Below are 17519 nucleotides of genomic sequence, written 5' to 3' on the forward strand. Positions count from 1 at the left end.
TCCCCCCACATGCATCACACTAAACTGTGTCCGTGCACTTCTTCTTGTTTAGTTGTGTCTTTGTGGGTCACCTTGTGCATGACTTCCTCTCACCCCCTACCCCTCCCCCCCCCCTCATCCACCCTCCACCCTCTCTGCACGGGACAGCGGCCACCCAGCGACCCAAATGCTGCTGCTGCTGAACCGGACAGGAGCGCAGAGGACGCACGGACGCGCGCTGGAGAAGGAGCCGAAGTCACACTAAAGAGGCGTAGTTACCAGATACGAGGAGACAGGAGCGAGGAGGAGGCTGGAGGAGGAAGGGAAGGGGAGGGGGGAGGACACCGGAGGAACAAGCGAGCGAGCGAGAGAGAGAGAGAGAGGGGCTAGTTGTAGATGTAGCTAGGGTGAGCTACCAAAACGCCCGGGCTGCTTCGCCAAAACATCCATGGGTGGTTGCGTCGGGAGCCATCACGACTCTTCGGGCAGCCTCAACGAGAACTCGGACGGCACTGGAGGTAACTTATAACCGGCTTATCCCCAGCTTGAGAGGGTGTCTGGGTGTCTGTTTAAACGGGCTTTCCTTTGGGGATTAAACGCGTGTTGTGTCCTGGCTGGATTCTGCTGGTTGAGGGGAAGGAGGGGGGGTCCTACGGCTGGCGCTCGCTCCGGTGCGTTAAACCGGAGCAGCGGGCGCACACGACAGCTCTCCCCGGTGTGTCTTACCTCCTCTGCGGGGCCCTGATGCCGTGTCTCCTCGCCACTTTGTAAAGTACTGGGGTAATGTGGAGTGAACGCTGCTGCCAGCCTTTGTTCTTTGGCGGTGCTAGCTGTGGCTAAAGCACAGTAGCCCCGTTAGCCTGCTAGCTCTTCTGCATAACAAATATATGGGTCACAGATAGTGCGTTTGGTGATTACACTGGGCCCTGGTGCAAATCATGTGAAAGCTTACATTATGAGCAGTTTCTATTATGAATGATATAACCCTCTCCTCTGTAGGTCAACAACCAGCACTTCAAATCCTAAAACCTCAATGAATTCATCTTAATTTAAATGTTATCTGTATTATCCAGTAGTTTGGAGCTTGCCCTGTGACTTGATGCAAATTGCAGTGCTCCTTAAATGATCAGTTGAGATGATGGTCAATGATTTGGCCTTTAAGTCTTTTAACATGTACTTATTGCATCTCCAAAATAATATAATAGTTATAATAGTTAATATAATATGTAGTATATTTGGGTAGGCCTACTATTGTATCCCAGTTCTGCAAAATAAGTATTACCGCATGTAGTAGGTATTGCATTTTACAAATCTTAAAGCGCTACAGTCAGATTCAAAGAACACACAGCATAGCATCTACTACTACTCCAACTACTACTACTATCACTAGTCCTCTGCTTTTACGCTTAGGCCCAGTCCACTAAAAACAGTTTTTGCTAAGTTGTTATTTACAATATTGCAGTAACATGGTGCTGATGTTATTACGCCGTGTTCAGGAAGCAGGGCTGCTATAGAAATTACATGCACTTTAGATTTAGACTTTGGACTAGAGAGTGCACTGTCTGGTTACTATACAGGAGGCAGTGTAACGGATATTAAAAAGTAAGTCAATAGACTGTCATATGAACTTATTATAACACATTATTTGCTATTCAAATTAGTGCGGTCCGGATTTTAGATAAGGCTAAATGTGTACAACAATATAACTTGTCTTGACTGTGAGAGCAGATTTCAGAAACATTTGTGGTCCTATTGTCTAAGTTAAGTTGCCGTCACGTATCTTTATGACAGAGGAAGGAAGTGCATTGTATGGTGAAACATATTGTGGTTGGTTTTTTTTTTGGTCTGAAAAGCAGGATAGAGTGTCACAGTGCGAAGTGGCAGACAGAGACAGATGAAATGTGGGTTAATGTGAGCACACTGTGGAGCAGCACAGACACTGATGCAAGCACCCAGCCAAGGTCATGGTTGAGATAGCATTCAGCTGGATCTGCCACAGAATACAGACCTAGATTATTTGGCAACACAGAGAATGACATGGTGCCTATTTAAAAGTGTACTATGTAACTTTTCTGATTCGAGGTCCACCACCTGGTTGTCTACATGGAGATGTTTTGGGCTTGTGTGAAATGTATCACAGTATCTTTTATCCAAACACTTGTCTATTTCCATGGAGACAAGAAGATGACACCGCCAGGCCAAGTTGCAGGTTAGATGTCTCACTAAGAACACATAAAAAGATAAATAGATTGAACATTCCGACAAAGCAAAAACATCTCATCATCAGGTCAAACAAAGCTTTACTAGAAAGCTTTCAAGATGGGATTTAAGCCAGACTACAAATAAGACTAATGCATGACTTAACAATGGTAAACACCAAATATAAAGGTCCTTGGTGTAACATTCACTTCACATACTGGTTTAAAAACAGCAAAACAATGACACTACACTGAAGAGAGTGAACCCTTTTGGGTTATGGCACATGTTTTTTGTTGTAAGATTTCACTACACAAAATGAGGAGCTAATTATGCTTTCTAATTGGATCCGCTTGAGAAATAAGTACAAAATGTACTCATAAACAACTTCTGCAACTGAAAAATCATAACCCTGATTCATACCACAAAAGGTACCTACACCAAAATTAGAAAATTGCTGGTGTATATGTGTCAAATATGAATTCAATCACACACATTTTACCCAAGGGACATTTTGATTATGTCTGTTACGATTCAAAGGCTGTGCCCTAGTTTGAAGGATTATGGGTAATGGATTGAGACGAAAGGCATTGTCATAACAGTACTGTGAAACTGTTTTATTTTTTGCATTGAAAATGCCTCAGCTATCTATAGTTTCTGAACATACTACAATAAATTCTATATGGTTAATTTTAGCATTGCATGAAAGAGAATCTACATAGGAGTAGTGCAGTATTTAGTGTATAATAGAGCGGACAGGAGTCATTGATCCCTTTGACAATCAGCTGAGCCAGCGGACAGGAAGCTGCTACAAAATGGGACTTACTGTAGACCTCAACATTTTATTACATAGTACAATATGCAGGAGGCTTTAAGTCAATGCATTAGAATGTGAACCCTGATGTTTCACATTGTTTTTGAGCCACTGATTTGGACTTTGGCCTAGGAGTGGTTTGAATGTATTGTCAGTTGACAACAATGGAACATTGCAGTTTATTACTTTTCTTGGTAAATTTATACAATTAAAAGTTGAGGATGGGTAGCCTTTGTTCTCATTTTGAGAAACTTGGTTGTATAGGGTTATTCAGTCAGTAGTTAGAATGTACATTATGTACTCAGTACATATTGTAAATGGGAATTGGTTATGAATCTACCTATCTACCTATTTGATTAAAGGTGCACAATATAATTTTTCAGGTAGAGGGTCCTCTACCTGCTTATTTCTATTGGGATGAGGGAATTACTCTGCCTGGAACGTTTCTCAGTAAAGCATTACACTTATTTATGTTGCATTTTTTTATTAGCTTTTACAGATCTGGCCTGTAAATTGGCCTGCTGGTGTCATCTGATTGTGAAGGTTTCATGGCATAGTGGGACATTCCTGGTGAAGAAATAAGATCTTCACGGAGACAAACGGGTGGCAAACGCCAACAAAAAAGTTGCATAGTACACCTATCAGGGGCACTTTCAACTTAGCACCTCTGGGAGAACTTTTCCCAGATCCTGGGGGAGGCTGGGGACATGGAGTCCGAGTGGACCATGTTCCACTGTCAATGAGGTTTCTCCTAGCTTTAGTCATAAGGTCTGTGGTGCCTGTCACAGTGGAAATCCCCAAACCTGTGGTGGACGCTGGAAGTAAGGGATGCCATCAGACTGAAGAAGGAGTCCTATCCAGCCTTGTTGACTTGTGGAACTTCTGAGGTATTTGACGGGTATCGGCAGGCCAAGCATGCTGCAGTTTTGGTGGTTGCAGAGGCAAAAACCCAGGGTTGGGAGGAGTTCAGGGAGGCCATGGAGGAGGATTATCGGGCGGCCGTAAAGTAATTCTGGCCAACTGTCTCGAGAGGTAAGCAGTGCTTCACCAAGACTGTTAAGAGAATAGGTGGAGACCTCAACGGACGGTAAAAGGAATTCTTTTAAGATCCCATCCTGTCTTCCAACCCGGAAGCAGAGGCTGGGGACTTGGAGGCGGACTCGTCTATCACCAGGCTGAAGTTATTGAGGTGGTTGGCAAGTCCCTCTGTGGCAAGGGTGGATGAGATCCGTCCTGAGTATCTTAAGTCTCTGGATTCTGTGGGCTGTCTTGGCTGACACGCCTTCGCAACACTGTGTGGCTGTTAGGGTCAGTACCTCTTGACTGGTAGACCAGAGTGGTGGTCCCTCTGTTTAAGAAGGGGGACCAGAGGGCTCCTTCAAATCCGAAGCCATGGTTCTCAACCGGAAAAAGGTGGCTTGCCCTCTCTGGGCGGGAGGTGTGTCCTTGCCTCAATGGGGGAGTCCAAGTATGTCGGGGTTTTAGAGTCAGAAAAGCCTCTTCTGCAGTGTACCATATAGTTATTATGTGTTTTGCAATTAAGACACACATGAGGACAAATACTATAATCTCACTGCCTATTCATTCACAAATCCATAATATCCTTGGCATAGTTCCGAACATCTCCCTTTCTCTGTGCTTAGCCTCCAGCGGTTCCCGTGTGTCCTATAATCAGATGTCAAAGTTAAGTGTAGTAACGGGACACCTACAGTGTCCAAACAGAGCTGCTACCTAACACCACAGCAACGAGGATGAACACATGTTAAATCAGCTCAGCTTGCACCAGAGCCCAGCAGAAGGAGGTCAAAGTGTAGACCTAAAGCCCCAAGTGCAATGACAAACAGGGAAAAATCTGTCTGCATCCTTCAGTGACATTTTTTATTTTAATAGGCAAAACGGTAACAGTTTATAATAACTACACTTTTAATAGCCTAAATAAAACATGGACTAATACTCAATTCATGAACCAATCGTTTACTCAGATTTAGGCTTAATAACTACTTATATACTATACACTAACCCCTTAATTAGTTGTTAATCATTCTTAATAATAAACTATTTGTTCATTATGACTTCACACTTTAATAAATATAAAGTATAATATAAAGTGGAACCAACAAGACTTTGTTATTATTGTCATTAGTAAAGGTATTCAAATTAAATTAAAGACACAGTGCTTCATTTGTCATTATAAGTTGTACAATTTAACTGCAGATCAGTTTGAGTGCCGCCACCATAGGTAAGGCTAACCTGCAGGTTTGAACCTGTTTTAGATAGATCCTATAGATCACTGCTGCCCGGTTAAACCCCACAGATGTTTTACAGCTGTTTTGAGTCAGCTTTCCAGTCATCACAATTATATCTACCGTAAATTTCGGACTATAGAGCGCACCTGAATATAAGCCGCACCAGCTAAATATGAAAAGAAAATCAATTTTGTACATATATAAGCCGCACCTGAATATAAGCCACAGGTTTTTGTGTTGTAACACGTGATATTTACACAGAAAGATGGTACACAGAAGGTTTTTTTAGTTTTAATTTAGGAAATGCTTTTTTTCTTCTTTTTAAAAAAAAAACTGTGTCTGAAAAGTTTCATTCATAATCTTTCCCCATGTCTCACTTTTGCATTTACTGTTAGAGTGCCCCCCAGTCGCTGTTAGGCAGTAAAAATCTATAAATTAGCCGCACTGTTGTATAAGCCGCAGGGTTCAAAGTGTGGGAAAAAAGTAGTGGCTTATACTCCGAAATTTACGGTATATGTGAAATCTTTGCATTTCTCATCCAATAACAAAGACCACACTGATGACTGATGATCTGGATGTTTTCTTTCCCTGTCAGTTGTAATAAAGTCTGCTACAATATGTTAGAAACTGCTGAGAACTTCTATTGAGGATCAGCGTCACTTATTACACTAGACAACAACAGTGAAAATATGCGTAAAAGACACACATTAGTTAGAAATTAGAAATGCTAAAGCTTAAAATTATATCGCTTCAGTAGGAAAGACAATGCAATCAATAATATCGCAAGAAAATTCATGAGCGTTTAGGAGTGGAAATAAAACATTAAAAATACAAAGCCATTGACGTTTATATCTGATGTAGTATTACTTTGTGCCAGCTGCTGCTACACCTCTACACATTTCCCCAAAGGTACGACTAAAGTTTCCAGGATGTCATTGAACACAACCCTCCCGGGGCCCACTGCGATCTTTATGAGGCATTTGGAAAGACACTGACACCATTCTGTATGATAACACTGTTAACATAATAGACTGAAGAGACAGATGAGAAAATGACATCTAAAAGCATTACCTTTTTTCACTATTCAAAAGATGTTTTATTCGAATTACTAAATTTACTCAAGTTCACTCAATTTTAATCACAGTCTCAGGATACAACCACTCCAGCATATCATTTTACTTATTTTATAATCACACAAAATCTATACATTTTTATCAATACACGCAGCCCGCTAGTTTTATATTTATTTCAAGTTTGGATTGTGAAACAGCAGCAGGTGAAACTCAACTCCCTCTCTCAATTACACCAAGTCTCTGTTTCTACACTTGTAATTATCAAAGCACACATTTTGTGCTTGTTCAAAATATATAAGCAATTGTGTAGTTAATTCAATATAGTAAGTCTTATTTCCCATGCCTTTCTCTATTTATAAGTCTACTGCATGTCCATTATCACCTCAGTACAAGTGGCTTTACTGTGGTAATGAACTATGAGGTAGTTTTATTCCTGTTTATCACTTACATAGACAGATACTACACTCATCTTACAATAGTCAGCTACACAGATCAGTATAATAACATAACATAATTTGATGTGCTTTTTCTTCTAGTGTCGATATACTTTCCTATTCATTGTGATATAGTTACAGCATAATCACTGGGACTGGTTTAAAGATACCTTGTTCTTTCTCCTGTTTGCTCCTTATTGATTTGGCCTCAGATCGAGCTTCAGTCTTAAGCTATGTGTCCGTGTTCAGATAAAACAACATTAGGTTAAAGTGTCTCTTGAGTTTTAGTGAATCACATCCACTCTGGTAATGGCTAATATCCTGTTTCATTTCTCTTTCTTTCCCTCTCTCTCTTTCTACATCTGCAACCACAAATGTATGTATGGATGTTACTACTGACCACTTCCTGATCATTTCCTGGTGAGTGCAGTTTTATATTTTACACAAATTACTTTTCCCCCATTTGTAAAATTACTTACAGGCTTAATTTTCGTCTCCTCTCACCTGCGTTTTGGTTTCAGTGGCTGCAGGGCGAAACCAGCCCCTAAAACGTGAACGGCCCAAATGGAAAAGCGACTACCCGATGACAGAGGGCCAGCTGCGCAGTAAGAGAGATGAATTCTGGGATACGGCGCCAGCGTTTGAGGGGCGCAAGGAGATCTGGGACGCCCTCCGAGCTGCGGCCAGTGCTTTTGAGGGCAACGACCACCTGCTGGCTCAGGCCATTCTGGATGGAGCGAGCATCACCCTGCCCCACGGTAACTGGACCATAGAACTGCATAGATGTGTAGCTGGGTTTTAAATTACATCAGAATACTCTACTGTAGAAGCCAGTCTGTAGGCATAGTTTCATTCATAGGAGCGTTAGAGTGCATATGATGTTTTTCTAGCGCTACTTATTACCTAGTTTGGTGGGATAATATATGTGGTAAGAAAAAAAAATCATAGTTTTACATCAGTTAAGTGGGAGTTTGTGAAGAAAAGTTAAAAAAGAACACACAGGAAGTAGCGATGACTTCTAAAAAGCAACAAACTTAATTCAATCCAGAGTGTGGAGTGAATGAATAATACACAAAATTTTAAAATGACTGTCTTTGGAAAAATGCTATATTTGACTATTGCATTATTATTTATTATTTTTACTTTTTATGTATTTATTTATTTAGTTAGTTAGTTATTATAGTTACTAAATTAAAAAGGTCCCATATATGCAGTTATAGCTTCAGATGTTTCAGATGACTTCACTACATATTATAAGCCTTACATAGGGATGAGGCTCAAAGTGAATTGTTGAGTGAGAATCTAAAGAGGGTAAGGGACATTTTTGGATCACCCTGAGCTACGGTAACAAGCCTCATATTTAAAGAGAAAACCTTTGTGAGTCACACAATGTAATTGCTGCTGACTCACTTTCTAACAATCCAGTGAAAATGAATGTTAATGGAAACGGAAAAGTGTCCATGAAACAAAAATCCATTGCTTCACAAAAGAAAGCTCTTGACAATGTTGACAATGAAAGTGTTGCTAGTTTCCCTCAAAAAGAAAACATTTTGTGGGTTTAAAATCTGCAACTTTCATGAACTATTTGCCATTGTATGTATTTTGAGCTTTATCAGATGAGTTGTGACTTTGTTAGGAATGAAAGTGTGTATCTATAATCGGCCAGTTTGCACCTTCTGACTTTTGTGCAACTAAAAGAAATGCATTTAATCTTTATTTCATTTATTTTCATATTTACATTTTCCAGTATTTTTATGTATCTAATTGTGCATAGTTTAAGATTTAAATAAAGTTAAACCGTGTTTTAGCTTAGACTTTCCATTACCTTTTTGTTTCCTTGTGTTTATAGATAGATCTGGTGGGTAGAGGAAGCGTCATTTGCAGCCTCCTGTTGTTTTAGTATTTTGTCGGAAGTTGAATATAAACAGGAAGTAATGTGTCAGACAAGTTTCTCATTGGACCAATGCCTGGTTTGATGTATTTTTAACCCCACATGTAAATCATTATACCCCAAATACATGTAAAGAGGTAAATCTAATGCCATTTGAAATAAGTGAGTGATTAGCTGGTCTGTTGTACCTCAGCTGAGCGCTACAGGAGGAACTACAGGAAAATAATGAGCATACTTTTTAGTAGTGATCAAAATGAGTTGGTTATATGAATATGTGCCAACAGATGGAAATTATTGCCTGTCCAGCCAGTCCTTTGTACATTCTGATCTTATCCAGAAGAGTCTGGAGTCGAGGGTGAAAATCCTCCATCCTAATTTGAGACGGTCCAACCACAGCCTTTTTTACATGTAAGCAGCCATGTTTGTTTTTGACATGAATGGACTGTGCGTCTCACTGACTGGTAAATGCACTTTGTCAATCATTCCCTCTGAAATCAGGGAGACAGGACATGGCTTCAGATCCACTCGTCTTTGTAAAGTTTGTGAAAGCATGTGGTTCTGGCTGGACGGGTAATGGAAATTAGGATTGGGATCTAATCCTGATTCCTGTCACGCATCTTTTTAACTTCAGATCCAATAGTTTAAATATGAACAATGTAACTTTTCTGGTGGAGAGTCTACAGCATGTTTGTTTGCTTAGAATGTTCCATAGTATGGCATTTAACCAAGCATTTTGCACCACCAGGCTATGATAATGGTCACTACTGATACTTTGCAGTGACATGTGTTTAACATGTGTCTCTATGGTGGAATGTTCAGCAGTTACCATGGTGACACATTGCACACATTAGCAAACACTGACAAAAAAGTTACAAAATGGATTTAAACAGCACATTTTCAGGGGCTTGTTTTGGAGATGTGACAGTTTTGTCTGTAAGAAAGTCAAAGACGGCAGAAGAAAGCGACCAACAGAAAAAGGCACTCAGGAGCTTTCAGCGTAAATCGATGTAATTGTTGAGGCTCCTCTCAGTAATTATCTGCATGTTTGTCCTGTCCTCAATGAAAGTGCGTCATTCGATTCTTATTATTACTGCACACTCTGAAGCAAAGAGCATGGCCCATATACTCTAGTCCAGTGTGAGGCTGCAGCTCAGACACTGCTGCACTGGAAAGCAGGGGCAGCGCTTCGGCAGGAGAGACCTGGGCATCCACTAAATTTATTTGAGTTGAAACATGACTAAAACATGTTATTAAAGCCAACTATATTGTAAATGTAGCTTTGGTATGTATAATATATGGTAACCCCCAACAAAAAGTCCTGCAAATGATAAAAAAAAAGATTAAATTTTTAATATTTGCTCAATTATTCAACAATTATCACCAAATGTCTCAAAATTGTTAAAGCCACTGACAATATATTCAACATATCTCGTCTTTATATAACTCACTGTGAGCTATTTTTTTACTTTGTGCTGAGTTGGCGATCTTCATCCTGTGTCAAAGTGACGTGGAGTATGTGTCAGGGAAAGTACATGTCAAAACAGTGTTCCAGTACTATATGAATGCCTGCTCAGCAGGTTCAAAGTGGCCGTGTGTGTGGAGGAGATGTGTCTCGAGGTTGTCACAATCAAGTGAGAATATTTGGAGGATAATTAAGAACAGCTGCAGCATAGATCATAACATGTTTTTGTTGTTGAAATATTGCATAGAATAAGTAAGATATGTATTTATGTATTTATCTATTTCACTTGATGAGGTCAGATGTAGTGTTAGAAAAATTACAAAAATAAAATTAATAATTGCATATTTCATTTAGACAAAAAGTAAGACAGCAGAAGTTTAAAACATGTATAGCAAACACATTAATACATAGTTTTTGCTTATTTCATCAATTTATAGACCAGCCGATGTCCTGGAACAAAGACCTAATCCAGCAGTTTCTTCTTGATCAGATCAGATGTATCACTGTTGGTGCATTCACACTATAAATTCTGCCCTGCACTGCAAAATATTTTGACTAAAACTTATTCCAAATCATATAGCTATAGTTTATCATGTTTTTGTGAAGGTTTATATGAGCTTCTACTTTTCCTGGCAGCTACAGACAGTGACTTATAGGAAGAAATGTGCACATGTTTCATAATTACAATCACATGTATCTATGTTATGAAAGCAAATAGTCGTGTCTTGTCGTGACGTCTGTGTGTTGATTCAGGTCAGCTGTGGATTCCCAGAGTCTTGAGTCACCAGTGACTCTCCAGAGTTCAAATGGGAGTGATTGGCAAGTGGATTAGCCAATGAGAGACACAAATGGTCTGTCTGTATCAAAACAAATATAGCTGCGTACGAGGAAAAAAGAAAGGAAAACAGGGACTCAAAAACATCACAGATTTCTGCAGAATCATTGAGAAACACCCTAAACTCTGTTAATCTGAGCTGAGAGAAATTTAATTTTGTTTGTAAATGGTCGTGACCAGTGAACTCCTTTTGTTCAAACGCTACAATCAGCTACAGCAGCAAAACAAATATTGGAAATTGGTATTGGCAAAAAAAAAAGTGTTTGAACCATCCCTTTTGCTCTCTCCACCAAAAGGCCAAAACAGTCACTGATGATCACTACTTTTCCTTTGCAGTTTTACATTAGACATCTTTAGACATGCAAAATATACAGGGAAATTCTGGGGTTGTTTTCTCAACATTGAAGTGTCAAAAAGTGAATTTGTATCAGTTCAAGGAGGGTCTAGTACTGAGATGTTATTCACAATGTCACTCCAAATATCTGGGCCCACTGTCCAATCAAAATACAGCAGCTGAGTGCGTTCAGTTTAACATGTGGGCTTCATACAATCAGAGAAGACTTATGTATTGCACCTTTTCTGAACAAATCTACCACTGAAACATACTCATTCAATTCAAGTTTATTTATATGGCACATTTGGAACAACTTCAGCTGACCAAAGTGCTTCACATAAAAGTACAAATAAATAAATAACAAATATACAGCTAACACGATACATAGGAAAAGAACAATAAAACACCAAGATATTGTTTTTAGGAAGTATTAAATGCCAGGGAGAAGAGGTGGGTTTTCAGTCTAGACAGGCAGATGGCGCTGTTCCATAGTTCTGCCAAAAAAAAAACATTCTGTCACCTCTGGTCTTCAGCCTTTTCGCACATCAGGAGGAGTTGGTCAGCTTCACCTCAGGGCTCTGGGTGGAGTATAGAGCTGCAGTAACTCCCTCAAATAAAATGGCACCATCAATAACATTTTGAATTACTTTTAAGTAGATTTACAATTTTAATATTTTGTTCAATGAAAGGTAAATATATAACTTTTTTGTACATAATAGTTCATATACAGAAAACACAAAATAAATACTTTCTGAAATGTTGATAATGTACAGTGAACTATCTAAACCATTGAATTGACAGAGCACTGTTACCGTAAAAGCACAACGGCTCCACCTACTGTCCTTTTTGCAGCCTTGAAAAACAATATGAGCTGAAAAATAATTACCATTCACGCACATTGTATCTCTAACAAACAAAACAAACTCAAGGAGCCGGTAATTTGGAGCACATTTGTTCCACTTGTATAATCTTGTGTTACTGAGGTCATTTGAGCAGCTGGAAACAATTAGCATTCTGCAGCGCTAAGGTAAACGCAGAGGTGGAATGCACTGGAAAATGAACAGGGGAAGCGTTTCAGATTTGGGAGGTAAAATGCTTTTACTCTACAGCTGTATGTAGTGTTTAAAATGTCACTATTTTATACAATAACACATAGAGAGGAGTCCCAGATTATCAGATTGAGATGCTTTTTTAGACGTCTGCACTGAATTGTGAGTATTTTGATGATGTTTAGTCGTTAGATTTGACAAAAAGAAGGTGCTGAAAAGGAGACTTATGTTATCTTGTCTTTCACCACATCCAAAAGAAAAGATAAGAGACAAAAACAGCAATAGAATAAAACATATGCAAGTTTAATAAGTATTCTAAAATAATACTGAAATTAAAATCAACCAGACCATAATGATTCTTTCCTTTTTTATTTTTATTTTTTATTTAGGCTCTTGTGCAGTTTTTACCCCTGTTGGTTTAAAAACAGCACTACAGTCTGTTCTTATAGTTTTGACAATGATATTTGACACTACAGCTATCGAGCACTTAATCTTTTATACAGATTTTCCCTTCTGATTGTGATTTTTCAGATTTTTTTTTTCCTTTTCCCCTATCCTGTGTCAAAGTATGGGCTTCGGAAACAAAAAACAGTAAACACAAGCCAGGTATCAGTGCGATCAGTGCTGCTGATGTTGGCTCACTAAAGGGCGTGTTGTTTTGTTTTGAAGCACGATAATGAATAATCCAGTGCTGAACGGAGGGAGGAAATGCTTCTAAAGGTTCGCGTGCATTTGCCACTCCTTCAAAAGTGTTTTAAAGTAGGTTTCAGTTAAAAAGAAAAAATCTGGCATAAGCAAACACTGTATTACCGCTGTTACATCATGTCTTTTATAAGTGTATTTAACATTTTCTGTTTAAAAGTTTGAAGCAGATCAGGTTTCTTTTAAATTATGTGTTTGGGATATGATATTTACAGCGTGGCCATTTGCTAGTTTATTCATTCTTTTTCTTTGTTTGTTTGAGACAGGAAATGACAAGAAACATTAAAATGCTTCCTCAACATTCTGTATATTCCCACTGCCTTAAAAATGTTGATGCAATTAAAACAACTCCGCATACTCAGGTTTTAGATTGGGAACTACACGCCAATGATATACAAAGATATAAAGTGTCACTAGCAATGTTGTAAATTAAAGGTGCTTTATGTAACTTTTCTGGTGGGGATGTTTGCTTCCTGCTTGTTTCTGTGGAGATGTTCATGTTATTGCGCTGCCTGGAATGTTTATATTTATGTTATTACTGTATAATTATTGCTGAAAAATGCATCCTTAAAAACATCCTTACTTTGAGCAGGGTCGCTTCTTCACAGATCTGACCTGTAACTTGACTTGGTGTTGTCACGTGCTCATTAAGGAGACAGATGATTTTCCTGTGATATTGTGTAACATTCTGTGGAGATAAGCAGTTTGTGTAGACTCCATCAGAAAAGATGTCGATGCCTGGTGCATTGTTAAATACCTAGAGAAAGAAGATGAGATGAGTTTACTTTGGTTAACCAGGCCCTGCGTTTAATTACTTAAAGAAATAAGATGTGAATTTACTTTGGTTAACCAGAGCCTGGTTGACCACATTTGGCTGAAAGTAGGAGACATTTCACAGTTTAACACTTACTACACTTCTTGTTTCCCTCAGTCTCAGGTGATACAGGTGGCCTTTCAGTTTGGTCAGGACACATTCTCACACCTGTCATTATTACATCATTTTATATTTATATTATTTCTGTTACTAAGGAAGTAAAATCTAAACTAGAGACTAGAGATGTCGCTGGTTCTAAACTAAATTGGAAATGTATACATTTTTTGTGAAATGTGTTTGTAGTAGTGTTTACTTTCATAGCTCAAATTACTAACCTTTAAGACGTAGTTAAAACCCATTAAAACCATTCACTTTTATTAGTAATGATAATGACTGTTTATTTTAATCTGTTAAAATGTAATCATTGGAAAAAGTTTAAAATGAACTTGTATGTTTTTGTGCCATGTTTTATAATTCAATATATTCAATAATCAATAGAATAATGAATACACTTTTCACAAATTCAGAGTCACTTCGATCTACCTGTTTTATACTGAGTAATGACAACTGTGATGTCCTCAGAGCTGTTGTTATCTCATGTTTTAATAGTGTTTTGTTTTGTCATCAGAGTCTGACTCTGTCATTCCTCTATGTCCTGGTTCTGATTCATTTACCAACTTAGCAGTGTTTCCTTTTATTTCTCTCATTGAAACTCATGACTGCATGACTTTTGTGGTTCAAAATGTGATACGAGATTCTCATTTTTGACTTTAAGACAAAGCACAAATGTGCAATTCTGTAGAAAATGGCCCTGTTTCACAAAGGAGGTTCAATAAACCCTGTTAAAGTTAAAAGTTAACTCGGGGTTAATCTCCCCTGAGAGAGACAGCTCAGAGTTTTGGTTTCAGGAGGACACGAGACGATCAGTGGACCCCAGAAAAGACTTTGGACAGATCAGTCTGGTTTAATATAAAAGAAATGTGGAGGAGCACAATTTATATTATTTAAATAGGAGAATGGAAATAATTTAAGTCTAATTAAATACATATACACAATACACTACCGGCAAAATATTAAGCATTTAAAATATAAAAATTACAATTCTATTATTTCATTAATTTTTTTCAATCACCAATTTGAACTGTCTAAGTTTGAGTGTTGTGTAGCTCATTCAGATTTTGATTTTATTCCACATAAATCAAATTTAAAAGTGAATTAAATTGAATAAAGTAAAATCCATGAATCTAATGGTTTGCACTTCCCAACACACTGAACACACATTAAGTGATTCAAGCATTTGAGTAAAGTGTAAAGTACAAATGATTAAGTCAACTCATTAAACTCTTGTAAAGCCTTATTAAGTGCAACATCTGTGACTGTCCAGACTTTGATTAAACTCAGGTTTAGCGTTATAAAACCTGCTCTGGACCAGGTCAGGTTCATGGAGTGAGTTACCATGGAGACTGAGTCAGGGTTTAGGTTAACTCTGTGAAGCTTAAACTTGAGTTGAGGTCTCTTCACAAAGTCTGAGTTTGGACTAAATCTGCTTCTTGAAACAGGGTAGATGTCTTAAAGGCTTTGTCATTAAAAAACAGCGATATGTGTGACTCATTAAATTGACTTGTTTCAACAAAGGTTTCTCTCTTATTTAAACTGGCATTGTGATCTTTGAGACGCAACATGGATTGATTCAACACAAACTGAAAATGGTGCACACTGACATCTAAATATCACTGTTATTGTAAAAACAGCCATCAATTATTTTAGTAGTCGTATTTTATAAAGTGCATTATTGAGGAGTCATCATCATTTTTAGTGTTTATTTATTTTATACATTTTGGTTTAAATTAAAAATGCAGCAGTCTGTTATGAAACATCTTTAGATATGTGTTTTAGAGCCTGTATTATGAAGGCAAGAAATAGTCAACAATTATTTTAGTATTTCATTAGTGAATTCATGATTTATTTTGATATCTGGTTTCATCCTCACATTCCAGCTCTACCAAAATCCGTGGATTGACAGATGTGCTCTTAGACTTAGGGATGATGATATTTCTCATGCCTCATCCCGTTGTCTTTCTGTCTTTAGGGGCTCTCACAGAATGCTACGATGAGTTGGGGAACCGGTACCAGCTGCCCGTGTACTGCCTGTCCCCTCCCGTGAACATGATCGAGGAGCGTTCAGACGAGCCCGACGGTTCTGACCCGGACTCCAGTGCGGCCGACCCAAACTCCACTTCAGGAGGCGGCGGAGGAGGAGGGGGAGGAGGAGGGGACCCCGCGGTGGTGGGAGGGGAGTCCCAATTGCGGCTGCGGCTGTCTACGGGACGGGACCTGCGCTTGACCGTCCGATCCACAGACACAGTGGGAATGATGAAGAGGAGACTCCAGAATCAGGAAGGGGTCGCCGCTAACACCCAGCGCTGGTTTTTCTCAGGGCGACCGCTCACGGACAGACTACGGTTAGACCAGCTCAATATCTCCAAAGACTATGTGGTGCAGGTGATTCTGAGTCAGCCGCCTGCCCCTCCCTCACCCGTCCTGGGACAAAGTCAAACTGAAGGGGGCACTGTAGAAGTGGAAGGAGTGGTATCTCAAGAACCCACTCCAGTAGAAAATTGACTAGAGAGAGCTGGCTACTACAGACAGTTGAATTTCAATTTTTCAAGTTATTTTCTACTGGATTTTTTTTTTAAAGCCAGAAGAAGATCCTTGTTCGAGGCAATAGACTGTCTACTGGAGGACTCTTGAATTGAGAAATACAGCCTTCTTACTCTCTTTCATTTTACACGTTGACCTTTTTCAAGTCTTTTTAACTGTTCCTATGGAAACCAAACTACAAAAGGAGAAATGTGTCTAGTGGCTTGAAGGATTTTCTTAATGAGCTGAGATCTGAATTTTACTTTCCATTCATGTTCTGCAGCAGATGTTTTTATATGTTACAGGGTTGTACCATACGCTTAAGTTTGAGTTTTAATATTTCAATTTAGATAAAAGAAGTTTCAATTGCTGTCAATATTGGGGTAAACTGTTGTCACAATTTTGCATCAGGAAATTTAGCTCCATTTTGAAAAGACATATTAAGAAATGTATTATGAGAAAGAAGGAACGTTTAACCAAGACGCTGCTGCTGGATTAGATGCTTTACTTCAGTCAATTTCAAAACAATCAGTTAATCTCAAATGCTGTGGCAGAGACAATAAACCAAGAAACCCATTTACAAACATTCACTATCACTTGTTCATGGGACTGAAAGATGGACGGCAGGCACACAGCTGCATATTTTGATTATTAAAATAGTGTTTTTAATTAAACTGCATTCTTGACTTTTGTATTATTTTACAAACTCCATTGAAGTAACAGTTGAATTTCAGAGGGAAAAAAACATTCCAACTATTTCCTGGTAACCTAATGTTTCTTATTAACATGATTTTTTAGAGTTGAATAACTTATTTTTATCATCTGATTGCCATGACTAGTTATAGAATGGTACGTCTATTAAAGGTCACCAGCTGGTAGTTCTGCTGTGGTCAGTAACAGAAACCTGCAAGTTCTCAAAAATATATGGTATAGGATTGAGATTTTATTGCCAGATAAAAGTTCAGGAGTTAGTTGAACTGCTCTGGATCACTGGTCCATGACGATTAGTGTTATAACAAATTTTATAGACTTTGTATAATTCATATAAAA

The 17519-nt window shown here is 38.6% G+C and overlaps 1 protein-coding gene across 1 annotated transcript; it reads left to right on the plus strand.

The window, feature by feature from the left end:
* Nucleotides 1-326: 326 nt before the first annotated feature.
* On the plus strand, nt 327-17148 carry ubtd2 (ubiquitin domain containing 2). The gene is made up of 3 exons (XM_033978987.2): nt 327-497; nt 7273-7500; nt 15919-17148. Exons 1-3 carry the CDS (start codon nt 428-430, stop codon nt 16449-16451), a joined length of 831 nt encoding a protein of 276 aa, XP_033834878.1. The 5' UTR covers nt 327-427; the 3' UTR covers nt 16452-17148.
* Nucleotides 17149-17519: the final 371 nt, after the last annotated feature.

Source organism: Periophthalmus magnuspinnatus, chromosome 14 (genome assembly GCF_009829125.3).
Source record: "Periophthalmus magnuspinnatus isolate fPerMag1 chromosome 14, fPerMag1.2.pri, whole genome shotgun sequence".
NCBI classification, from domain to species: domain Eukaryota; kingdom Metazoa; phylum Chordata; class Actinopteri; order Gobiiformes; family Gobiidae; genus Periophthalmus; species Periophthalmus magnuspinnatus.